This window comes from Cibotium barometz, chromosome 47, assembly GCF_041138505.1.
Source record: "Cibotium barometz isolate CiBa-2024 chromosome 47, ASM4113850v1, whole genome shotgun sequence".
Lineage (NCBI taxonomy): Eukaryota > Viridiplantae > Streptophyta > Polypodiopsida > Cyatheales > Cibotiaceae > Cibotium > Cibotium barometz.
In genome coordinates this window covers 30,753,531-30,779,985 of record NC_141092.1, presented here as the reverse complement: position 1 = coordinate 30,779,985, position 26,455 = coordinate 30,753,531, and the positions used below count along the sequence as shown (strand labels likewise).

Genomic DNA, 26,455 nt, shown 5'->3' with positions numbered 1-26,455 from the left:
AGTCTACACCCCAACGACCAAGGAAACATCCCGGACATTTTCGCTGAAAAAACATCCCCCTGACACTCAAACACACAAATCGAGATCAGAGCCCTAAATTTGGAGACCCCGTCCCAAAAATACAATGGGTGGTCGGTCTTTGGTGGCCTTTGGTCCTTACGCGGCCATTGTATGCGCGCCCTAGTGATGAGTGTGTATGGTCCACACGTACCGCCATGTGGATGTCCATGCTGCCTCTGCCAAAAGGGTATATGCATATACCACACCTTTGTCTCCTGTGCACCTCCACTTTGATGGTACACCGTCTTTTCACCCGTACTTTGCTCTGTACCCACAATCGTACCCTGCACCTATATAAACCCCCGTGTACTGCATGGCCAGCAGCTCATTGGTGATAGAGCACACCCTTAGCTGCTGCACCCAGTACAAGGCCATACCGCCAATCTGTGCCTGCATACTGTACTACTGCAGTTGTGCCTCACAACCCTCATCGCCTTCCTCTCAGTATCCCCTAATCAACCATCTTTCAGATAAGCCCTTTTTAAGTCACCCCACCCTTGTGAGGAGAGGGTGTCCTTAACTCTCTCTCTCTCTCTCTCTCTCTCTCTCTCCCTGCCCCTGTGTGAAGAGACTTATAGCCCTCACCCTCTTGAAGCAAAATGTTTTTGCCCTTTAGGACATTTCACAATCCCCACCCCCATTTACGTAGACTTCAATAAGACGTTTTTGAGCTTAGAGGAGGTTCATATGCTGTGGTTTTTTGCTCATAGAGTGAGCAAACGATCTCGGAATTGAGATCCGACTGAAGCACTGCGATCACAGCATCGAGAACTACAAGGCGGTGATGAAGATGGCCCCATCCCGAAAACACCAAAATTTCACCTTAGGAGAAGCACGCAACAATGAGATTAGAGAAAATGCTCCTAATGTGGCTCCAACCCTCCCGTTGCAAGCTCCACAAGGAAACGGTGGCTAGGCTAGCTTGGTTATCATTTAAAAGGAAATTTAAATTATTCTTTAATATTAATATCAATAAATCAAGAAAGAAGATACGAATTTTTCCATTGAAAAATGTTAAAAATTCTATAAAGTTATTATTTGAAATGATGTTGTATTTTGTAATCGATGGTTAGTATTGAAATTGCTACTTTTAAGAAAAGGAGTATAGGTATGTTCTCTTGGCTTTGATGCTAACTCCATTTCCGTGCTTGTGTAGCCGACGGGCGACGTCATTTTAGCAAGGCCCGGAATTGGCCCATGGTATCCCTCATACCATTGGGAGAATGAGGTTCATTGATTTGAGGCAAGTGAGGGGCGAGAGGATTGAGCGACGGAGCCTGAGGGGGCGACGGCCTACTTGAGTCCTCGCCAGCTATCGACGATGAGGTGTATGGTCCCGTAGGGTTTTGCCCAGTCTGTAGAGGCTGGAAGGCCGAATTCTAGATTATTGGCAATATAAAGAAAAAGAATAAGAGAGCCGGTTTGGCTTGTATGGAATTGATTCTTGTATCTTTTTTAAATATATATCTTGTCTTTAGCATTATTATACTGTGGAAAGGAATATGCAAGGAGGTAGGTATTTGATGTCCAAATTACAAAAAGAGGCATAAAAGTTAACCTTGTGGCTAGATAGAAAGACGATGCAATTCTTGGATTCTGAGGACGTCACTTCATTGATATCACGCCATATTTCTATGAAGATATTTTAAAGACAATGCTCCCACATATATTAAAACATTCATTCACTCATTTTGCCAAGCAGCCCCCAGCAATTGTGATAGAAAGATGACGTGAATTTGGGCGTCCTAATAGATCTAAGACACCGTATATCGTACCATCCTTCTAGGCCCTGCAAAGGTATTCTCGGGGCTTTCTAATAGTATCTAGGTATCTTCCTAGTCAGGTCTTATGGGTTTAAGTGACGAAGGGATACCTGTGGTAGAGGAAACACCTGCAAAGAAGCTCTTTGATTTTTTGCAATTAGAAGGTGCACTGGATATTTTTGTCTCCTATAGAATTCTTTAATGTGGCTTTGGACTTACCTTCACTCATTAATCATTTCAAAGAGTACTATAAGGAAGAAATGGAAGCTTTTCTTTCCTTGACAGAGGATGATGCTTTGGATTTTGAAGGTGTAAGATCTTACTAGTTCGACAAAGACTTCTTTAGAAAAGGCCAGGTTGTAAAAGAAGTATGATGCACTTCCTATTCATGTCAAAATCACTATTGATCAGTGCGAGTTTCATAATAGAAAATGCAAGCTCCTGTAACATAATGTAGCCTTGCTTTTCTATTTGCATGTACAAGCAGCTATTAAGGATGCTGGAAAGAGTAATCCTGACACTTTTGATGTGTAATCTATAGTATTTCTAGGGGATATTGAAAATCAAGAAGAATTGAATGATGTACATATGGTTTTGGATAAGGAACAAAAAAAATATTGAGCAAGGATTTTGATGTTGGTGGTTTCAAGACAAGCTTAATTGTGCCAGAGGAAAAGGATGTTACTATAGAGGTTTCAAAGAAGGAGATCACTCTCCCATGCTTACTATCCTTTCCACTCAAGGATAATAAAAATTTTGTACACCTCATAATTATCAAGAAGCTCTTGAATTTAAGAGAAGACTATTGCCTTGGATTAATAGCAGATGGTTGTCAAGTTGCTTCAGACTTTATAGATCCAAATGAGGTTGATGACTTTTCAATGCTTGATACATAACCAGGGAGCAATTTCATTGATGCACCAAGGTCCTTAGAAATGTGCCTTAAAAAGATTGAAGAACAAGAAAAAACTCTCCCCCCACAGAAGAAGAGTTTAAAACTATTCAAGAAAGCATGGAAATTTCAAATATGGAAAGAGATTCACCAAAGACACGATGCTCAGATTGAGAGATCCCTCCACAAGGTTCAAGCGACTCCTCGTGGGTGGATAGGCGACTTGTTGAAGAAGAATACAAAAAGGTATTTATAAGAATAAATTGAGAATCCATTTTTTTCAAGCTTTTATTTTTATAGTGTAAATTATCTTTCCTCTATTTTCAACTTAAGATAACAGATGAAGATGAATTCCTTAGACAAGGTGGAGGTAGCATACTTTTGTTGGAAGAGATTGAGCCCTCGAACACTATATTTCAAAGATACCTCGAGATTATTTACCATTCAAAGTATTTAGATTCCATTAATGGCGTTAAAGGTTTTATCAACATACTTAGGATAGTCTAAGATATAACATAATATAGAAAAGATCATGTTGATGGAGAAGAAAGAAGCTATCCGTATATTTGGATATGGTCCATGGTTGTGGGCATCGAGAGCAGGGTATTTTTTATGTTATGTAGCTTATGCTAAGGCAGTTCTTGATTTGAATACCCGTTCTCTTGGAGGCTACTAACACCAAAAGTTACTGAGATATAGAGGCAAGCTACTCGAAGAAGATGAGGGAAAATAATTATCCATGAAAAGGAGGGCAAACTCTCTGAGGAAGAGAAACAAAGGAAGAAGGAGAAAAGAAGAAGAAGACTATCCCTTCTTGTACTGAGATATAGAGGCAAGCTACCCGAAGAAGATGAGGGAAAATAATTATCCATGAAAAGGAGGGCAAACTCTCTGAGGAAGAGAAACAAAGGAAGAAGGAGAGAAGAAGAAGAAGACTATCCCTTCTTGTATTGAAAAAAAATTCAGTTGCATAGTATTTATCTTAATACAAAGTAATTTTCTATACATAGTGTAGGCTTCTCATTTGAAAGCTAAGACTTTCTTCAAAATTTATAGGATTTACATCACCACGACTTTTTCTCTATCTTAATCTCCATCCTGCATAAAGATACACTTTATTGAGCATGATGAATGTTTATAATAATATTAATATTAATAATAGTGGATATATTTTTGTGTAGTATAAACTAACCTGGCTTTTAAGAATTACATTGTATCATTGCGATTGCCTTTGGTAGAATGTGTTGAAGAGCTCTCATAATGCATTTGTTTTTGTTTTTCCACCACCGTGTCAAGTTGTACAAAAGTAGTTATACGAGCCACATAGTGTGATTTTTCCATGCCTTGAGTATTCCATACAAGAGGCCCTTAGTTCTTCAAAAAGTATAGCCATGTGCAAATAAAATATGCTTCACATCAAAAAAAGAACATATTAATAAATTGATTTATGTAATATTAATTAGTCAATGTATGAGTTACATGAATCAAAATATCTTACTAAGTAGAAGGTTATGTCCTTGTTCCCCCAAGTAGCTACAATTGTTTTCACAAGCGTCTTGATTGCTGTTTCAAAATGACTTGGATAATCACCTTCAGTCGTTTGCTTACATAAGAGTTTTATAAAATTATCAAGCTCTGTCCAGATTCTCATGCGAAGATTTGTCATCTTTGGATCACCAGCGTGGTTAGTTGTGTGTTCGCATAGAGCTTTTCAACATTCCCATACTACTGTAACTTATTTGTTCTCATAGTTTGACAAGAACCTCCTAGCTTTGGCTCCTCCCATTAACACATATACCAGAACATCACCAATGATACCTGATTGCTTGTCATCCTTTTTAAGTTGCACATCTCCACCATGAAAGCCCATGTTAGAGAGTAATATCTCACATTGCTGTAAACATACATCCAATAGCTCTAATGGCAAAATGAAATGAGCATAGTCAAGATGAAGCTTTAATAGCTTATCTAGTATTCTAATTTATGCATGTAAAGTACAAATGGAAAATCTCTCTAGCTTTATAGGAAGTATGGGATCCCAATTGGGATCCTCAGGCACAATACATGGTTCACCCTTAACTTCAGCTTTTTTTGTTGACTTTTCCTTACTCCCGGTCTTTGATTTCCCTCTAGCCTTCGTTTGGTCATCATCACCAATTACTTCCTTTGTCTTTCTGTAGATGGAAGCTTCGTAAAATCCATTGTAGGGTTATACCATTCCGGACTGTTCATGCATGCCATGCAATAGAGGCATGGGTTTACAGATCTAGGACCACCACACACCCCATACATGCACTTCAATTCTTTCAAGTTGACACTCATATGCCACTCTACTATAATGTTTCATATCCCATCCACCACGAGCTTCTCACCTTTATTCTGAGCATCAATGATGCTTGGAATTTCTATGTGCTAGAACAACCACTCAAGAGTATCATGACTCTCATCTAGCACTGTAGGTACCATAGCTTCATCTCTGACTGCCGCTATGTAATGGCTGGTCTCCCTTACCTTGGGCATAATTTAAAGCTTTGTTCATCATTCCAATAGTGATTCTTTTCATTTTTTTATGTTTTAGGACGTGTGCCTCATCAAGCTTGATAACAAAAATAAGATTACCCTCATAGTCCTCTATTGTGCACTGATTGAACTTCACCAAGGCTACTTGGACCCTTCTAAGTTTATAAATATGTTATTATGTCATACTTGAATGCTGATTTATTTATTTTTTTGCTCCTCTCTATACTCATTAAACCATCAATAGGTTTGTATTCATTTATGAACCCTGGAATAACCAAACTTTGTTGGTGTTGTGCCATTGCTATAGTATGTAGCCAAGGTAAGCCAAATACACGAAGATGATGAAGCTTCATACCTTGGATGAGTAGCTTTGATATGGCAAGATATCTATATGAACCTCGCAAGTCGGCGTAATTCTTTCAATCCTCACCAACAAGTAGCTACTTCAACACACAGAGCAGTTTAATAAGAGTCTATATGACTCAAGTCTTGTACTCCATGTATATCTGCTTCATAAGAGCACTTAAATATACATAAAAAATAAAAACTACATGGGTAGAAGAAAGCAGGAACACGTCCTACTACTCGACAACATTTGACATGAATCCTGCCACACAAAGAGACATCATCGAAGGCCAATTTCTTCAAATGATGAATGTCGCTTCAATGAATCAAATGAGGAACTGAGAATCACCATCTTGTTCTGATGATTAAGTCTACGTTCCTTCGGATCCTTCACTCGTCTCTCCCATTATTAACATCTCTTAGCATCTCCACTAACACAAATCACATGTAACATAGCTTATGATTGCCACAAATAAAGTGAGCAAACGCCAAAAAAAAAAGGATAAAAAGGCTCACACAAATATGCAATCATTCGCAAAGAAACCCAACCCCCCACCACGTTAGGAATTCCTGATAAACCACTAACCTTTCCATTCACTAACTAGTTTTTCTTAATCCTTCCCAGAGAGAGAAAGACCATTGAGCGTCAATCAACATCAAAGCCATCGACAACGCTTGTCCATTCTCCCCACACAGAGGTCTTCACAACGTGATCACGAAGATGCAATCGCTATCAAGAAGGAGGGGATGTTAATCCAATTCTAGGGTTAACAAGAACTACCGCCATTATCTTACATCAAGGAGTCACGATAGATACACCAAAGGGTCATACATTCAAGATATGAAGCAATAGTGTCCAAAGCTACAACTTGGACGAACGCCCGTAATGGTGTGACGGAGTATTTATGGCGAAACCCGCTTCAAGAGCGTGTGGTAGGAAGTTAGGATGAAGTCCTAAGTGATGTACTTCATGGATATATTATGAGAGTAGTCATTATAATAGCATTAGGACTCTTATGAGCCTAAAGTACCCGACCGACCACAATTTAAGTGAGTGAACACTTATGACCATGTATATAAGTGAATATCTCTCATAATACAACATACTCTCTAATTGTGCAATTGAGTTTTGCTCTTGCTAATCCTCTTACTAATCTCTCTCCATAATGCATGCTAGTGAGTGTGTGTGAGTGAAGTGAGGTGAGAGGAGAGACAAGGACCCGTAGTGCAACGCGGTGGTGTGACAACGCTCGCGAGAGGCACGGTGGAATTGCTTCTCAAGGAGTTGTAGAGCTTGAAGAACTCGAGGGTTACGAGTTCAACCATTGAAAAGATCCTCACAACAGTTGTGGTTCACCCTCCTGTAATCTCCTTTTGGATATGTTTCAAGGAGGGTTAGGGTGAGCCACAAAGGATGCATTCTTGGTGAACTTTCTCACTAACCTTTCCCAAAGAATGCAGAAAATAGAACTGATCACTTATTACACCTCATACATAACGATGTGTGTGGTCTAATGCATACTTCTTTAGGAGGAAACTTATATTTTTGTAACATTCATTGATGATTACAATAAATTCGGTTAGTCTTATCTCATAAAAGAAAAATTTGAGATATTTTCTCATTTTCAACACTTTGTTGCTATGGTTGAAAATAAAACTGGCTTAAAAATTTAAACTCTTCATCCAAACAAAAGAAGGGAATGTATGTCCAATGCATTCAAATATTTTTTGGCACAAAAAGGCATTCAGCATCAGTGTACAACTTCTTATACACCATAGAAAAATGGTATGGAAGAGACGAAATAAGAGTCTCATGGAGATGGTTAGATGCATGGTTAAAGGTTAGTAGATTCCACATAAGTTTTGGATGGTAGCGGTTCTATGTGCTGAACACATGCCTCCTAAAGCTTTGAAGACTATCTCTCCTTGGTTCAATCGAAAAGTTGAGCATATGTGTTTTTGGTTGGTTGTCATATACATATGTGCCAACACAACATCAAACTAAGCTTAATGAGAAGGTAGTGAAATGCATTTTTATCATTTACAGTGTCGAAAGAAAAGATTGTCGTCTCTACAATTCTCACTAAGAAGATTATTATCAATAGGAATGTTGTTTTCGCAAAGCGTTATGTATTTCTATTGATAATAATCCTTTGCAAAAAACATTTCTATTGATAGAATCCTTTGCAAAAACATCATTCCTATCTATTAAATAGATATGAATGTTGTTTTTTCAAAGGATTTTGTCTATTTATGAAAGTTAATAAACATGCCTATGCAAAGGATTCTGCCTATCTATTTATAGAATGAGCATGTATATGCAAATTCGTGCCACAATATTCATATTCTCAGTAAATTTTACTTACTAATCATTGTTTGATGCTAGGGACGAACGCTCAAGACATTGATGCACCAAGCTGTTGCTGCTAGATGCACTAAATGTTAAAAGATCAGCAAATCAATGAATCTAGGCTTATGTCTAGATGGGTTAGAAACAACTTGCAAGATAGGAAATTGTCTGCTCCTTTGGAGAGTAGAATCAAATCCGATGCTCAAACCACTTCTTCAAGAGATATTGCTGAGTTTGCATCTCTTAGTTCTCTACATGATGTAGATGAATCTAAGTCTTTTGAGAAGATTCAAGAAGATTCAAATTAGGTGAAAGCCATGCAAGATGAAATGCATTTCATTTTTAAAAATGATACTTGGGATTTACTGGATCTACCATTTGGCAAGAAAGCTATTGGTACTACGTGGACTTTCAAAGTTGAGATAAAGGTAGATAAATCAGTTCACATATTCAAGGCAAGACTTTTTGCAAAAGGTTATGCCCAATAGAAAGTGATTGATTATGGTGAAACTTTTGCTCCCACTTCTTGCATGACCACTATCTGATTTATTATTCCTTTGGCAATCCATCTTGGATGGAAAGTGCATCAACTAGACCTCAAAACAACATTTTTGAATGGTGACTTACAGAAAGAAGTTTGTGTGAGTCAAAATAGCACTTTTGAATGGTGACTTACAAGAACAAGTTTATGTGAGAACCAACTAGTTATCCCCAACCTGGTCAAGAATAGAAGATATGCAAGCTCAATAAAGCTTTATATAGCTTGAAACAAGCTCCTAGAGCTTGGTACCAAAAAATATCATGCCTATTTAACTAGATCAAGCAATCCTACAAAAAACACTTTATATGAAAAAAGGACATGCAAAATTTACTTGGTGTCATTCTCTATGTAGATAACATCGATTGTCTTAATATATAGTTTATACAACAAGATGATGGTATAGTCATTAAGCAATCTAAGTACATCATGGCATTGCTAAAGGTTCACACCAATGAGACCTAGTGTAAAACTTAATTTTACAAGATATTGGTGAACTTTGCGAGATGACGCTTATAATCAAACTATTGAATGCCTAATCTATTTGTATGATTTGTAAGCTGACATCCAATATGGTATGTCACAACTTTCAAAACTGATGTGCTACATGCCCATGCACTAAGCATTGCCCAGATACTAAGCATGTTGCGTGCCCAATCACTAAGCATTGGCAGACAATTAAACATATCTTCACATACTTCCAAGGCACTTAAGATCTTGGATTGTTTTATGCCAAGGAGATGATTTAGAATTCTGCACCTTCAATGGTTTCAAATGGACAGGCAATTATGATACACAATACTCCACATCTGAAAACTATTTCATTCTTGGCAAATCATGCATATCTTGGCTAAGCAAAAAGCAACCAATTGTGACCACAACAAAGATGAATACAAAGAAGCATTTATTGTGAGAGTTAAATGTGTATGGTTGGAAAAATCAAAGGAGAATCTTTGTGTCCCTTCCTACACCCCTACCACTAGTCTCACTGATAGTCAAAGTGCAATGGCGACTGAGAATCATGTCCTTCATGCCAAGAGTAAGAACATTAAAGTGCATCACAACTATGTCAGAGAGACTTAAAGCAAGAGAAATCAATATATCAATATGATCTATAGTAGTACACATAACAATGTGGTAGATCTTTTCATTAAAGCCTTATCACGTGAAAAGTTTGAGGCTTTCTGCAAAGCTTTGGGCTTCTTTTCTGTCAAAGACTAATCTATAATCTTCGTGAATCTTACATTTGTAGTACATAGGGATTTGTTAGATATTTGGTAGCACTGTGAGGTCATGCACTTGTGCCATGGACACTTGTACTACAGAGAGGTTTATAGATATTTGACAGTACTATAATGTGAGGTCATGCACTTATGATATGGGCAATTTTAACCCATTGCGTTTTTTTCCATGGCCATCCATGTGTGAACGAGCAACTTAGGGTTAGCTAATGTATAAGCAACCTCAAACTCAATTTAGGGTTACTCTTTGGTTTTTGTACTTCATTGTACCTTGAACTATTGCTACAAAGTAAACTAGCCTTCTACACTCTTCGTCTCCCTTGTGTTCTCTCCTAGGGAACTAGCCTTCTACACACTCTCTCCCTTATGTTCTTTTTAATCTGTAACATTGAGTCAGTGAGTGTTTGCAAATTTGCTTCCATCAAAACTAACATTTAGGATTTGGCTTTTAGAGTGTAGGGTTTAGCTTTAGGGATTTAGAGTTTGGGCTTTAGGGTTTGAGATTTAGCCTTTCGAGACTAGGGTTTAGAGTTTGGCCACAATCAATTGGATAGAGAATGGCCACAATCGATGAGGCCCCCACAGTCCCTTGAAATCCCATTTGTCCACCATAAAGGTGGGGGATTTGAAGGGGCCAAGGGTATCCGACCCCTATATACTATGATGGACAAATCAAATCAACTCCATATGGGATATCTAGAAGCCATCTCCATGCAATGTGGAGAGAGGAGTGAGATTAACTTGGAACACCCCTTGTAGTCAAAGCGACGCCATTGGGAGCTCGCACAAAGACATGCACTCTTCATGACCACTATCAAACAGGTGGTGTCCCCACCCAATCACCTTCTCCAAAACATCCCCCAAGCCCTCGTGCTAACAAACGATGGTACCATCTCTCACCATGCCACAAGCAAGCTCCATAACAAGCATACAAAGTAGCTCTGATACCATGTTGACGATTATAGTGGCCACAACCAAGCTTTAGCTCACATGGTAGTGTTGCTAGTCACAGCCATATTGAATAGAGTAATGGGAATTCTATGAACCAAGGTAACGAGAATGTAGACCTGCACTACGGGTACAATAATTTAGTTTTAAAAAAGGGTACAAAAGTGGAAAACACAGCCCTAGCTTCCAAGCATTCTAGTTTGTTGTACCTCTTTAGAGTGTAAGGGGGTGACAGAATGATCATGGCAAAAATATTACTCTTCGGAACCCAAATCCAGTTGTCTCAAGTAAATTTACATATTTCTACTTGCTAAATTCATTTTTCAGTTCACATTAGTGGATTTAAAATTTCAATTCATCCTAGGGGCACACTTTTCCTTAACAATGCATGCAACCGAAAACAAAGACAAATCTCCAGTTCATTGATATAGATGTGACTAAGCCAAAAGCATGACACTAAGCCAAGCGTAGCCTTGAAGAGCGATCAGTAAAACAAGGATGCTATGCTAAGGAAGAGAATACAAAGATTAACAACAGGTAAAATTTTCATCTGCATGCCAGCCAAGAAAGAGCAGACAAGAACTAACAAAAGTAGGACACACATAAAGGGAACAGGTTCTCATGGGCAAATTGAATACTGGGGTTGGCAATTCTCAAATTGATTATGAGCAATGCTATAACCCTTAATTTTTAAGCTTTATAGCTAACTCATCAGTGCAACTGCATGCTATCAAAAAACTGAATCCAAACAGTGCATGATACTTAACATTAACAATCAGGGAAGAGAACATGGTGTAACAAGCTCTAGACTCAAATTTTGCAACAGGATGGGATACAAGTCTAAGGAAAAAGCACAGGCATAACAGGAATAAATAGCAGAAAGAGCTTATACAGACATTACACCCGAGACTGAGGCCCGTCGTATAGAAGCCAAAATCCTGCACAAACATCTGAATCTAGAGATTGCTGGACTGCAAGGAAATGGAGCCCACCACAAGCTTTCTTTGTGGCCTCCCAGGCCTCAGCTTCTTGATCTGACTGGCGAGTTTTGCGGTAGAATGCATAAAGCCAACGGTCAGAAACCCCAGTGGAAAGCACTAGGCATTTCTTCACCCTATCCACCTGTATCGATGCCAATTCCAAAGCATTCGTCCAAGCTGCTCGCAAAATTGGAAAAACTTTAATGCGGTTCAGAGCACATGCACTTTGAAACATAGTTTTATGACTGCCTAAAACCAAGCATGGTACAAGGAAAAAAAACACGATCTGAAAAGACATGCTGCTGTTTGTTCACCTGCAAGTGGAGTAGCTCGTGATGAGGCTACAGCAACACCTGGAATAACAGCGTTAGGAGACAAATCTAATCCCAAAATATCTAGTGGAAAAAAACACCCAAAAGTGGAGCCTCGTTCAACAGCTGAAGCCTCCTCGATAACACCTGCACACTCTAGACAGTATCAAAAAGCAGCTACCTCTCTCTCTCTCTCTCTCTCTCTCTCTCTCTCTCTCGGGATTGTTCCTACGACATTAAAACAGCGTTCTTCTTCTCTCCATACTCCAACTAAGAGCGGGTTCACATGTTACTTGTTTCAAGCCTGCCGAAGCTTTCCTTTGCGGGGGCTTTGTTGTAGCCAAAGAAGACCCCCAGCCATGCGACAAAATTAGTGGTCTATTTACCTACTCCAGCATCTAACAAACTCTGCCACACTCAAGAGGCAGCTTCATGAACTAGAAGATTGTCTTACGACCCTAGAATGGGACCCTTCAGAAAGAAGATAATGTTGCAAAGGTGGAAAAAGAGATGAAGCAAGACTTACACAAGATCATTACCGCAATCAAGACCACGGTCACGGAAGATTTAGGAGAACACATCAAATAAATAAACTGAGGCAGACTAAGGCCCTTCAAATCCGAGTGGGTTGTTTACCTGAAGGAATAGTGATGAGGAGGGATACTTAGATGATCGAGTATGTGAAGCCGTGCCAATGATCGGCAGGGAGCTAGTATTTGCCAAAGTTTCACAACAAGGTAATCATGCAGTATTCAGTTATCATACCAAATTTGGTAAGAATGAGGCAATCAAACAGACACACAAACTTGACACAAAAATTCATCTCAAGAAGAATGCAGAGTCAACCAAATCGGAAAGAAGACAAGTGGGCAATCTATTGTGAGGGTAGAGCTCTCATTGAGGATTCTCGTAAGTCCAAACCAAAACCAAAACAACGAAACCCAGATGATTGGTGAATATACCTGATGCTTGGCATTGTGGAACTACTAGTTGATTAGTATAATGTTTTCTTGAATGGTTTGCTTTAAACAGCAGATTTATCTCAACACCGGCATGGTCTTAATGTTATGTCAGGTCGGCCCCAGCCATTTCCAGGCCAATAAAAGTCATCAAAAATGTCATAAAATGTATGCTGCACCATCTTTTTCTCTGCGTTGATCTCCACACCATGCACCCTTTCTTCTGCATTTTCTGACGCCACTGCCAAGCTCTAGACTGTGCCACTCCCGTAGAAAAAAACATGTTTCATCCATTCGAAACCTAAAACCTCAAAACCTCGCAGTACGGCAGTTTCGCCCAAATTTTAGGTTTCTTTTGTCTTTTTTTCTTTTTCTTTTTTCTTTTGGGGGTGTGGGGGGGGGAGGGAGGGGGGGGGGGGGGGGGGGGGGGGGTCCCTAGGTTTTTCGTCCATATCTTCCTCATCACCTTCGAATTCCTCTCCTCCTCTATCTAAAAAATGTCAAAACCTTTGAAGTAAGGTAGTGTTGTTTTTTAAAATTTTTTGGGATTTTTTTTTGCTTCCATCTCCTCCTCTTCACCTTCCCTTGTTTCATCTCCTCCCTTTTTCCCCTCTTCTTCATCTCCTCCTCTACTCCTTTCCTTCCTTCCTACGTCTTGTTGCTACTACTTTTGAGGATCTCATCACTTTTAATTGAAAAAGACAGGAGAAACAAAGAGAAGCAATGTCATAGTTCAGAAGAACACATAAACTTGGAAATTATGCAAATCCAACACAATCACAATTGCATACATCACATCATCATAGATCCTTGTCCAATAGATCATGTCATAACATAAATAACATGATCACATCAAGAGAGTTTCCTACACAATACACAGACAGCACTAGGGGTCGAAGATAGGCTAACCCCCCCTTCCGTAAACTATATTACCAAAAGAGTGTTCTCATAAACTATATTACCAAAAGAGTGTTCTTACACATGATGATGCAGTAGCCGAGAACCATTAACAGTTCTCACTGAAAATTCTAGTGAACATGAATAAATAAATCCTAAAAAAAAGAGTTTCTCAGAGCACCGCTCTTCAAAACAGGTAGGTATAATGTGCAACCCACTTCAAAGTTTGGTGATTTGTCTTGACCAAGAACTCCCTATCATTAAAAATTATTCCTTGTCTTCAAAGTGTGGATGGATGACTGTTAACAGCTCTAAGTGTAATAATTCAAGCCAAGCCCTTTCAATTTTCTTCTCCTTTGTGCAACTAGATGCCCATCCTATTGCAACTTGGTCCAATGGCATGACTGTTGGCATCACAAATCACCTGAAATGGTATACCCCACCATGCTATGGCCAACATTGGTACCATCCCAGTGGCATGCTCCAACTTGTGAAAAGCTTTCTTGTGAGGTGTATTTTGTCTCCTAATCTTCACCCCTTCTAGAATGTCTATTAATAATGGTGTTCCAATGCTATTGGAGAAACTTTTCTCCATGCTCTCCATGCCCCAGTATGCACATGCTTGAGCTCCCTTGCATCCTTGGAAACTGGCTAATTTATATAAGTCGTTGACCATGGCTTGCCCTAAAGAAATCCATCTGGGCCAATGATTTACTCTACATAGAAAACCTCCTTTTAAAAAATTCATTGTTCTCGCTTAGCAACTTCACCACTTACTTCATGTGCTCATGCACTCCTTTGGAATATTAGTGTCTTTAAGTCAAACTAAAGACCAGTAAATGCAATGAATAGAACTATCAAAGTGTTGAAGCCGATGCTGATCCTTGCCAGCAAACCACCAAGCAAGACATTCAAGTACCTTGGTTCTGCACAAGCTTGATCCTTCTCATCTTGGGCAACCTGTTTGTGCCAAGTGTTGGGTAGCTCTACACATGTTTGTGGGATGCCCAGCCACTTGGATGCTGGCCTCATTTATCATGTTCACACTTTATCTATGAAAAGGGATCCCTACTTATTAGGTGTCCGCTCTGTCATAAGTGTCTACACAGTACACCTCAGTAATAACCATATAATAATGATTCAATCGAATAAAAAAAGGTCCGGGTTTACTTCCACCACATGCAAAACCCATGTGAAATGACTCTTTAGTTGATACAAGGACAAGCATGTCCGTTCTTGGATTTCCAAAGTGCCCCTAAGTCTTGTGAACATTCACAGGCATTAAGGAGCTTCTTCCTCATCAGCTCTTGTATCCTTGCCACCAATAATATCTATGATGACCACGCCAATCTTCCACTTCTTGGTTGAGGGAGTCCTATAATGATAGAATATAATGCGGCAGTCCCCCAACGTTTTAATGCTCTACGAGGAAAGCTTATGTCACCAGACTAGACATTTCCTAGTACGAAAGGGGTCTAGTGGAACTCAAGGACATCTAAATATTTGGAAAGCACAAGCTTTGGGAATGGAAGGTTATCCTGGAATACAAAGCATCGCACTCCTAAAATTTAGGAGAGTTACTATTTTTGGCCCAACTCTGATGGAAATTCCGTTTGCATCATCACAGCTCGAATTGAGTAAATGGGGGGGACATGCCAAAGCACATTTGGCAGGAGGTCTATCACTTGGGATATAGATAATGGAAAAACCCATCTCTTAGATTGGGACATGTGGCAAGAAAGTGGATCAAAGTGAGACAAGTGGGCTCACATTTGTCACGTCAGCTATTGTGTGGCTCTCCACTTGTCATTATAGCCTTCTCTTGCCATTTTAGCTCATAGGACGTCCAAATCTATAAATTGGAGCCCTCTCTCTTAATTTGGAGTAGGCTCTCTTGCTGCAAGCTCTCTTCTACCACTTTAGTCTCTTCATGGCTGTATGCATGCTGTATGAGCTGAATCAACCACTATACCTGCTATACCAGCCATTGTACCTGTTGTACCGGCTAAGTGGGGGGCTGTACGTGCTCAGATTTTCAGATTTTGTACCCGTTGTGCCAACCATTGTACATGTTGTACCGGTTGAGTGGAGGGCTGCACCTACTGTCTCAGATTATGTAGCTGTTGTACTGTTACATGCATCAAGGTTAATCGTGATAACGCGCAACAAGGCTGCCTTTATACCTTTATGTGGTGAGAATATGTAGCATCAACTTTAGAGAATAGGGAGAGAGTAGAGAATATAGAATGTAGAAGACGACATTGGATTGGGTCCCAATACCCACTGAAGGGCCCCCCCTTGCAAGCAGGAGTATTTGCTTATATTATTCTTTGGAGAAATGATGTACAATGCTGAGTACAAATGATATGAATGCCCAATGCAAGGATGAGGAGGCCCAAACGTCGGCGGAGTATCCAGCTATCCCAAGGCTCTGCTTAAGACTCTCCTTGGCCACTAATGCAAGTCCAAATGACTGAAGGACTGCACATATGCTGGCTGAGATGTAGAGTAACTTCCTTGTTGCCTCAAGATGAGCAGGATGCTACAATCTGTCGTTGCCTTCTGCTGAAGACCTGAATGTTGAAGTGGGAAATAAGTCCATGCTTTTTATACCCCCCTCAAACAGTAGTCGGCTGGTGCAAGAAGCCTCCACGACTGCTGAAAAGTCAGTCGGCCAGCATTAAATGCTGGTCAGATACTGTACCTCCAGTCGGCTAACTCATTAAATGCTCCCGACTGCCCATATGCACAGTCGGCTGCCAACAATACCTGCTCGGGTGCTGCCCGGCTGTGAGGTAGGCCATGGCTGCATTTGCAAGGCTAGCCAAGCTGGGGGCTGCCTTGTGGCTGGCCCCCTTCTATCTGAATGCACCTAAAATGATTTATATGCAACTATTGCTAAGGCTAACACATACATGCTCCTGAATGATGCTTTCTCCAAGTGGGTTAAAAGGACTGACAACTGACTGACCTCTAAAGCTCAAAGACTGACCTACGTAGCTCGTGCCTGACTGTCCCTGGACTGAGGGCCCACAATAGGGTCACGGCATACGACAAATAATCCTAGAAAAGGCTCTACTTCTATACAAATGCTGCACTGAAGATCATGCCAGTGTGTCACTGTGTACCCGAGTGCAGGGTGCACGTGACATTCCCACCTGCTTAACTTGGCGGCAAGTTCAGAGGTTCCAAGTAGTCCACCAACAACTGGGGGTACTCCTGAAAGAACTCTTCGTTGAGCCAAACTGCTTCATGGGTTCCGCGGTCCTTAAACTTCATATAGAATTGTCGTATTCTTCGACCGGATCCATGCTTCCATATGTGGAGGAGAATCTGCTCTGGTGCTATAACTTCAGCTTTGTCAATCATATCTAGTTGTTGCTCTTCTAAGATATTCTGCAATGTTGGACCTACATATGGCTTCAACCAAGAAACATGAAAGACATTGTGTATAGTCCAACTTTCGAATAACTTTAACTTTAAAGAGACATCACTTAACTTCTGAATGATTGGAAATGGACCAAAACTTCGGAATGAGAGTTTAGAACAACGCTTGTCCACTTGCTTTAGCCGTTGTTTCATGATGCGGAGATATACCCAATCCCCTTAGAGTGGACATCTTGCTGGGATTTGTTGGCTTGCCGGGTGTATGCTTCGTGAGCCTTGGCAAGGCGCTCCTTAACTGACTCCATGGTTTCCTGTTGGGGTAAAGGCGTTATGCCCACCCTTATAGTGTGTACAAGCCCATAAGTTATAGTACATAGTACACTTAGTACTTTTAATGTACTAAGTGCACTATGTGGACTAGTGCAATATACATGTGTGATAGGGGAGTCACACACTCATGCCTCATGAGTTGACTTATCCCCACAACTCTCTCTCTCTCTCTCCCTTGCTTCTCTGTGTATGTCTCCCATGAATGAACTCTAAACCCTAATTCAAGTTCCTTCTCCCATCAACTGGTATCAGAGCAAGGTCGCCTGCTGAATCTTTCTTGGAGTGTGCCTGTATCTTTTCTGGTCTCTGCCCAGCCAGTAGGCGTGGGCTGGCTCAACTGTTGCCCAGCCAGCAGCGTGGACTGCCCAGCAGCCAGGCGGACTGTCCAGCAGCCACGAGCGAGGAGGGCAGCATAGTGGCGCAGGCAAACACGTGTAGCGCTGGTGCACGAAGAAGCGATAGGCGAGCGAAGGCGCCAGCAATAAGCGAAAGCGTGAGCGTTGGCGAACACTGAAGGCGGCGGAGAGTCGAGTAGCGAAGGGAGCCCGTCGACTTCAGGCGTGTGGAGGGCGCACGGCGAAGCGAAGCGAAGCGCACAGCACTACACAGCAGCTGGCGCTAGGCGAAACTGAAGCGAAAGTGCTTCGCTCCACGTTAGCCAGGCGAAGCGAAAGGTGCAGCAGCAGCGTTGGGCGTCCAACTGGGTACTATGCTGAGGAAAGCTACGCTGCCCAGCCCGTACAGTACTTGCAGTTGATCTAAATTTGCAGCACAGCAGGTGCATCTCCATCAACACAAGCAGCATCAATAAAGCAATACAGCAGCATATTCATCACAACCCCCTCCTGCAACAGAAATCAACCTGCAAATCAGAGAAATTCAGAAATTACAAGGTATTCTGCTTCAAATTTTTTTTGGGATTTGCAATTGAGCAAGTACAGTAATCAATTGAGCAGGTACAGGTGCCCAATTGCTCAATTTTTTGAGCAAAATTGGCAAAATTGGGTGACATTGGTCACAATCAGGATAAATTTGCAGGAAATTGGTCAAATCAGGATCAATTTGCAGAAAATTGGATGTCGAAATTTGGGGCTTTTGATGTAATTGTGCAATTAAGCACTCATACATGCTGTATGATGTGAAAAATCGCACATTTGGGCAAAATTGCAGCAAATTGCAGTGCAAATCAAGGGGCTTTTGTGCCGATTTGGTCGATTTGCATGCAGGCGATCGCATTTGATGCTGTGGTTAATGTGCTGATGCCTTACAAGCACTCAATGTGCCTGTAAATCAAGGGGCTTTCATGTATTGGATGTATATGTGGCCAGGGGGAAGCATCGTGAACACTCTGGATGCCTTCATGTGCGTCAATGTACCATGCATGATCAGAAATTGATCTCAAATCAAGGGGCTTTTCAAGTTTGTATGCTTGTTGAGCTTGGCAAAGCAGCAGGCAAGACATTTATGTCTTGAATCCTCAAAAATCAGCTTGCAGTCAAGGGGCTTTTGCCCAATTTCTGTTCGGGACTGTTGTATGCAATGTACGGGACTGTAAAAGTCTGATTTTCACTCATTTGGACAGCCAGGAAAGCATTTATTGCTATTGTACCTGCTGGTACAGATTTGGCACAGCTTTGTGCATGTTCTGGCATGGCTGTACACTGTTTTGAGTGATCAAAAGGTTCAAATTCAGCTGCTGAAATTGCCGGTACAGGTTTGGTACATCATTGGTGAGCGCTTAGTACTGCTGTACAGTACTTTGGAAGGGCAAAAGAGCACATTCAAGGTGCTGTCCAAAATCTGCAGCAACCAGATTTTGGTGTTTTCATCACAAAAAGTGGGAGAAAAGTTGCATTCTTGCTTCCGCAGTGGGAGATAAAGCTTGGGAGAACATTTGTAAGCACTTTATGTGCTTTGGGTGCAGTGTTTGCACATCTTGGGTGCAGTGTTTGCACATTTGCAGGGAGTCAGGCATTGACAGGTTGCATTTTGCTATGGCAACCACAGGTGAGAGCTCTTCATTGCTTCACATCAAGAAGCTTGAAGGCTCGCAGAATTATGACATTTGGCAAACCCAGTGCTACAATGTGTTGCTTCAGAAAAAGCAGCACAAGCCTATCAAAGAAAGGGGTGTGATGCCCGCTTCTCTTACGGCTGAAGAGTGGGAAGATATGGATGAGCTGGCAAGATCTACTATCATGTTGTCTGTGTCAGACTCATTACTTTTCAGCATTCGTGAAGAGAAGACAGCTTGGGGAATGTGGCAGAGATTGCAGGACTTGTATGCCCAACAAAGTGCCTCAAGCAAAGTGTATTGGTTGAAGAAACTCATAGGCCTTCAGATGAAGGAAGGGGCTTCTATGACAGCCCATCTCAATGAGTTTAATGGTATTGTCAGCCAGGTTATAAATCAAAAGTTGGCAATGGACGATGAGTTCAAAGCCACTTTTTTGTTATGCACTTTGCCAGAGAGTTGGGACACATTCAGGACAGCCACTAGCAATTCGAATGCTATGCTGTCATATGCAGATGTTGAGGGTGCTCTTCTTCAAGAAGAGATGAACAGGAAGAACAACTCTGTTGGCAAGTCTAATGCAATGAATGCACGTGGGAGATCCCAGCAAAGGGGGAAAAGCCAAGAAAGGGGAAGGAGCAAGTCTCGCTCCAAAAAGGATTTGGAATGCCATTATTGTGGCAAGAAGGGACACATCAAAAAGCAATGCTACAAATGGAAAAATGATCAAAAGGAAAAGGGAAAAGGCAAAGACAAAGAGAAGGATGAAGCCAAAGATGTAAAGCCAAAGGGCAAAAGTGGAGTCAAGATCGAAGAAATCAATGTGTCACATGCAGGTGGCAGTGAGGATGAGGTCCTCTTTACGTCTTCACTTGATGCCCATTCACTTCTTACAGGTGGTCATGGTATGCACTCATGGATCATTGATTCAGGTGCCTCCTTTCATGTCACAGGTTGCAGAGACTTGTTTGTCAGGTACACTGCTGGCAATGAAGGAGTGGTTTATTTGGGTGATAACCATGCATGCAAGATTCTTGGCAGAGGTGATGTGAGGCTTGTGTTTTCAGATGGCTCACAGCTTATGCTCCATGATGTCAGGCATGTGCCTGAGATCAAGAAGAATCTGCTTTCTACTGGACAGCTTGATGATGCTGATTATGTTACCACATTTGGTAGTGGAAAGTGGAAAATTAGTAAGGGCTCACTGGTTCTTGCCAGGGGCTCTAAGGTGGACACTCTTTATTTCATGCATGCAGGTGTTTGTCACCATGCTAATGTAAATGCAACCGAGCTGCCGGAAATTTCTATGTGGCATAGCCGGTTGGGACACATGAGTGTCAAGGGAATGGAGCAATTGTCTCGTTTGGGTTACTTGCCTTCTCTAAAGTTTTCAAGTTTTCAGTTTTGTGAGCATTGTATATATGGTAGGCAACTACAGTGCCCCCATAAGAAAGCTCTTGGACAGAAAGATGCTCAGTTAGAGCTTGTGCATACAGATGTATGTGAGATGCCTCAGCTTTCTTTGGGAGGGGCAAAATATTTTGTGTCTTTTATTGATGATGCCACACGCAAGGTGTGGGTCTATCCTCTTCGCTTGAAGAGTGATACATTCTCAGTGTTTCAGAAGTTTGTTGCTCTTGTTGAGAATCAAACTGGCAAAACACTGAAGGCTTTGCGTTCCGACAATGGTGGAGAGTATACGTCCAAACAGTTTCAGGACTTTTGTGATGCTAAAGGCATCAAGAGGGAGCTCTCTACTCCTTATGATCCTCCACAAAACGGGACAGCAGAGAGGATGAACAGGACCATACAGGAGAAGGTCCGTTCTATGTTGTCACATGCTGCATTACCTCATGGTTTTTGGGCTGAAGCTGTTATGACAGCCGTACACCTTATAAATAGGTCACCTAACACGAGGCTTGGTGGGAAAGTGCCAGAAGAAGTATGGACAGGGAAGCCTCCGTCATACAAGCACTTGAGAGTGTTTGGTTGCGTTGCGTACGTGCACATACGCAGGGAAATGCGCACCAAACTTGATCCTAAGTCTCATAAATGCATATTCCTAGGATATGGTGACAGAGGTGAAATGGGGTATAGACTTTGGGATCCCATGAATAGAAAGATCATACGCAGCAATGATGTCATTTTTGATGAAACATGCATGTATAAGGAGCCTGCAAGGCAACAGGAGCCTGGCAGAGTCATCTTTGATGATGATGGACATCATGGACAACATCAAAGGGCTGTAAATCAGCCATTACAGCAGGAAAACCAGCCCTTAAATGGTGCTGAAAATGGTCCAAATGGACAGCCAGAGATGGCAGAAGATATCCCTATGGATATACCACAGTTGGAGGATATACCGGGCATGATTTTTCAGCCTTATGGCATGGAACAGCAGCCACCAATGGGTGATATGCAGGCTGGACAGCAACCTGCAAATGATGGTCATTGGGTACGGAGGTCCACTAGACCCTCCAGAGTCCCTGACAGGTTTGTTCCAGGGGTTGACTATTTGATGCTTACTGACTGTGGAGAGCCCTCATGTTACAAAGAGGCTTTACAGAGGGCAGACAAAGCTCTATGGGAGCGTGCCATGAAGTCAGAGATGGATTCTCTGCATAAAAATGGAACTTGGAAGTTGGTGCATTTGCCTGCAGGCAAGAAGGTTTTGCCATGCAAGTGGGTTTACAGGCTCAAAGTTGCACCAGATGCAAAGCCAAGATACAAAGCCAGGTTAGTGGCTAAGGGCTTCAAGCAGGAATATGGTGTGGACTTTGATGAGATCTTCTCTCCAGTGGTCAAAATGACCACACTTAGAGCTGTGTTGGCTTTGGTTGCGCATGATGATCTGGACTTGATTCAGATGGATGTGAAGACTGCTTTTCTTCACGGTGATCTCCATGAGGAGATATATATGCAGCAGCCAGAGGGTTATGCAGTAAATGGAAAGGAGAAGCTTGTATGCAAGCTGAAAAAGAGTCTTTATGGGCTCAAACAGGCACCAAGGGAATGGTATCACAAATTTGATACATTCATGAAATCTCAGAAATTCAGGAGAAGTGACATAGATCACTGCTTGTACACCAAGAAAGCTTTGGATGGCAGTCTATTGATTCTCATTTTGTATGTTGATGATATGTTGATTGCCGGGAAATCTCGTAAAGAGATGGATGCTTTGAAAAAGAGGCTGCATGAAACCTTTGATATGAAGGATTTGGGTGATGCAAATCACATTTTGGGTATGCGGATACTTCGGGACAGAAATCAGCATGTGTTGTATTTGTCTCAGAAGGAATACATTGGCAAAGTCTTGCAGAGGTTCAATATGGACGGGGGGAAGAAAGCTAGTACTCCTTTGCCTCCATATGTGAAACTCAGTGCTATGGACAGCCCACAGTCAGATAGAGACAGGGCTGATATGGCCAAGATTCCGTATGCTTCAGCTTGTGGCAGTCTCATGTATGCCATGGTTGCTACTAGGCCGGACATTGCATTTGCAGTGGGAGTGGTTTCTAGATACATGGCCAACCCTGGCAAGAAGCATTGGGAAGCAGTGAAAGGTGTCATGAGATACCTGAAGGGCACACAGGATTTGTGCATTTGCTTTGGCAAACATGATGCATTAGTGCATGGTTACACGGATTCGGATTATGCCGGTCATCCAGATAACCGGAAGTCTACTACCGGTTATGTATTTACATTCACAGGAGGTGCTGTGTCATGGATATCCAGGATGCAGAAGTGCACTGCCTTATCTACTACAGAGGCCGAGTATATTGCAGCCACAGAGGCTTGCAAGGAGGCATTATGGCTATCTCGGTTAGTGGTTGATTTGGGTTATACAGGGGATATTCCATTGTTGCATTGTGACAGTCAGAGTGCCATTCAGTTGGCAAAGAACCCTGTTTTTCATGCAAAGACGAAGCATGTGGATGTGAAGTATCACTTCATCAGAGAGGTGATAGAGAACAAGCAAATTCAGCTTGTTAAGATTCACACGGATGACAACCCGGCTGATCTGTTGACGAAGAGTTTGCCTCCGGAGCGGTTTGCTCATTGCAGACACTTGATGGGCATTGGATGAGGCCATTTTCAGCCTTGATATGGCCTTGTATATTATCATGTACATGCTGATTTTTTCTTTTCCTTTACTTAAGGGCACTTTGCCTTTAAGTGGGAGGTTGTTGGGGTAAAGGCGTTATGCCCACCCTTATAGTGTGTACAAGCCCATAAGTTATAGTACATAGTACACTTAGTACTTTTAATGTACTAAGTGCACTATGTGGACTAGTGCAATATACATGTGTGATAGGGGAGTCACACACTCATGCCTCATGAGTTGACTTATCCCCACAACTCTCTCTCTCTCTCTCCCTTGCTTCTCTGTGTATGTCTCCCATGAATGAACTCTAAACCCTAATTCAAGTTCCTTCTCCCATCATTTCCGAGAATGTCTTGGTGGTCTTATTGGTCTCAAGAGATGGCGACACTTGTCTCGTCAAAAGAGATGAGAAACTGCGTCCAAATGCTGCCTCATACAGCGTCCGGCCAATACTCGATGAGTGAGTATCATTTAGGATTGCCTGCACCAAAGGAAGATATTGTTCCCATTTCGACTCCTGGTCATGGTAGTATGAGTTGAGAACGTCAAAGGCCAATTGATTGTAAACTTTTGTTTGGCCATCTGTTTGAGGATGGAATGCGCTGGACAACTGCAACTTAGTCCCTAAATTGTTAAACAATGCTCTCCAAAAGCGGGACATAAATTTTGGATCTCTATCTGATGTGATAGTCCGTGGCAAACCACCAATGGGGTACGGTCATACATTGTGTTTCTAGATCCAGCGGAGGTGGGAAGAGGGCCTACGAAGTCCATACTAACGTCATGAAAGGGTCCCTCAGGAATAGGCAAAGGCTGTAGCAACCCTGCTTGTTTGGTATGAGGTACTTTCACTCTTTGACATATCTAGCATGATTAGACATGTTGGTAGACATCCCGTCACATCTTAGGCCAATAGAATGACCTCTCTAACTTCTCGAAAGTATTGTTGGTACCCCTATCTCCCCTAACCAGAGAATCAAGGGCATCATGGAGAAGGACTTGACGCTTGTCTTTGAGTACACAAAGGCAGTACCTGAAAAACAACCAACCATCCTGTATAATGTAATGGCCTGGGTCGGAGCTGAGAGCCAACTGATATTGAGTCCCGAACTCTGCCGAATCCGGATACTATGCCTTCATAGTGTCTAAGTCTTTGCCTTGAATTTCAAGCACAGTGGACTCTTACAATGTCTGAATAGTGCCCTTGCGACTAAGAGCATCGGCAACGGGGTTATGCTTGCCCAAACGTATTCAATCATTCCCCCAAACTGTTGGAACAATTGACTCCATCGAGACTACATGTCACTCCATTGAGCACTTGGCATGGTTTGCAACCATTTAAGTGCCTGGTGATCTGTCTTAAATGTGAAGTTCCTCCCGTAGAGGAAGTGCTTCCAATGTTTAAGAGCGGTAATCACTCCCAAGAGCTATTTGCCATACACTGAATAATTCTTCTCGGCATTATTCAACTCGCGGCTATAATAAGCCACAGGCCTACCATCTTGCTGTGGATGAGATTTGATGAGGATAAATGAGGAAAGATGTGATGAGATGAAAATGATGTGATTGGATGAGAATGGGAATACATATGAAATGGATGTGGATTAAATAATGTGAATTGATGTGGAATAATGTGGAAAGACGAGAGTTCGTTATAGAAACCGTATTTATGACCTATTTTTAAATGATTGTTTTATATCAAGAATGCTGGGGAAGCATTTTGATCGTCTTGTGAATGAGGTTGTGTGGAGACCTAAATCATAAAGTTGCAACAGCTGACGGAGAGTCAATGGAGGGCGTCTTGCGTAGCAAGGTCGCGGCCGAGGCCGAGGTCTTGACCAGCCTCGGTTCGATTTAAATGGTGAGCTTCCGGTATGGTGGATGAGGGACCAAGGAACCGACCTATAAGTGAAGCGCTAGGTGACCTGCGAAGGATCCTGGAGGGTGCTGCTCCAATGGCAAGATTACTGGCATCGGTAATCACCTTGAAAGGATCATCCCATGATGCCAACTTCAAAAATGGAGACTCAGAGGCAACTTCTTCATGGCCTGGAATGCCTCTAGAGCCTTGCCCGTGATGGACACTTTCTGACGACGAGTCTTCACGCCCTTGAGCAAGTCAGTAAGAGGTGATGCAAGGTCAAAAAACTTGTCCATATGTGTGTTGTAGGCCTGACAAAGGCCCACAAATGAGCGGATTTCTTGGGCTGTAGTGGGAACATCCCAACTGAGAATGGCATAGACCTTTTCATGATCGAGGCTAATACGTGAAGAACTGATGATGTATCCTAGGTAATGGATTTCTTGTACTCCAAACTCATTCTTCTTGGCATTAATAAACAACTCATTGTCCTGCAAGAGCTGCAAAACCTATGCCAAATCTCGCTCATGTTGCTCTGCAATCCCTGAGAAGATAAGAATCTCATCTAAGAAGATGAAGATGCATTTGCCAATGAGATCCCGAAAAACCCAAGACATCATTTTGTTGAACGTCGCTGGTGCATTGGTGAGAACAAAGGGCTTCACCACAAATTCATCAGTTCTAAAGGCTGTTTCTAGAATGTCGGCCCTAAAGATCCGAACCTGATGGTAGCCACTCTTAAGATCTATCTTAGAAAAAATCTTTGCACCATTGAGTCGTTCAAGGATGTACTCTATTCTCGGCATGGGAAACATATTCTTCATTTTTAGCTTGTTGAGCACCCTGTAATCCACATAATCGTGCAGACTTATCTTTCTTCTGCACAAACAGAATGGGAGCGGTTACTAGTGAGGTGGATGGTCAGATAAAACCGGACCGGAGTAACTGAGCTAC

The 26,455-nt window shown here is 41.8% G+C and overlaps 1 protein-coding gene across 1 annotated transcript in view; it reads right to left on the bottom strand.

Annotated features, from left to right (window-relative positions):
• Positions 1 to 11,399: 11,399 nt before the first annotated feature.
• Positions 11,400 to 26,455, bottom strand: part of LOC147611578 (protein TAB2 homolog, chloroplastic-like) — a 77,254-nt gene continuing 62,198 nt past the window's right edge. The window contains exons 4-5 of the mRNA XM_086784662.1: positions 11,952 to 12,095; positions 11,400 to 11,814 (exon numbers count right to left, since the gene is read on the bottom strand). Of these exons, the coding sequence (XP_086640788.1) occupies positions 11,555 to 11,814; positions 11,952 to 12,095 (404 nt within the window). The 3' untranslated portion in view covers positions 11,400 to 11,554. The remainder of the gene's footprint in view (positions 11,815 to 11,951; positions 12,096 to 26,455) is intronic.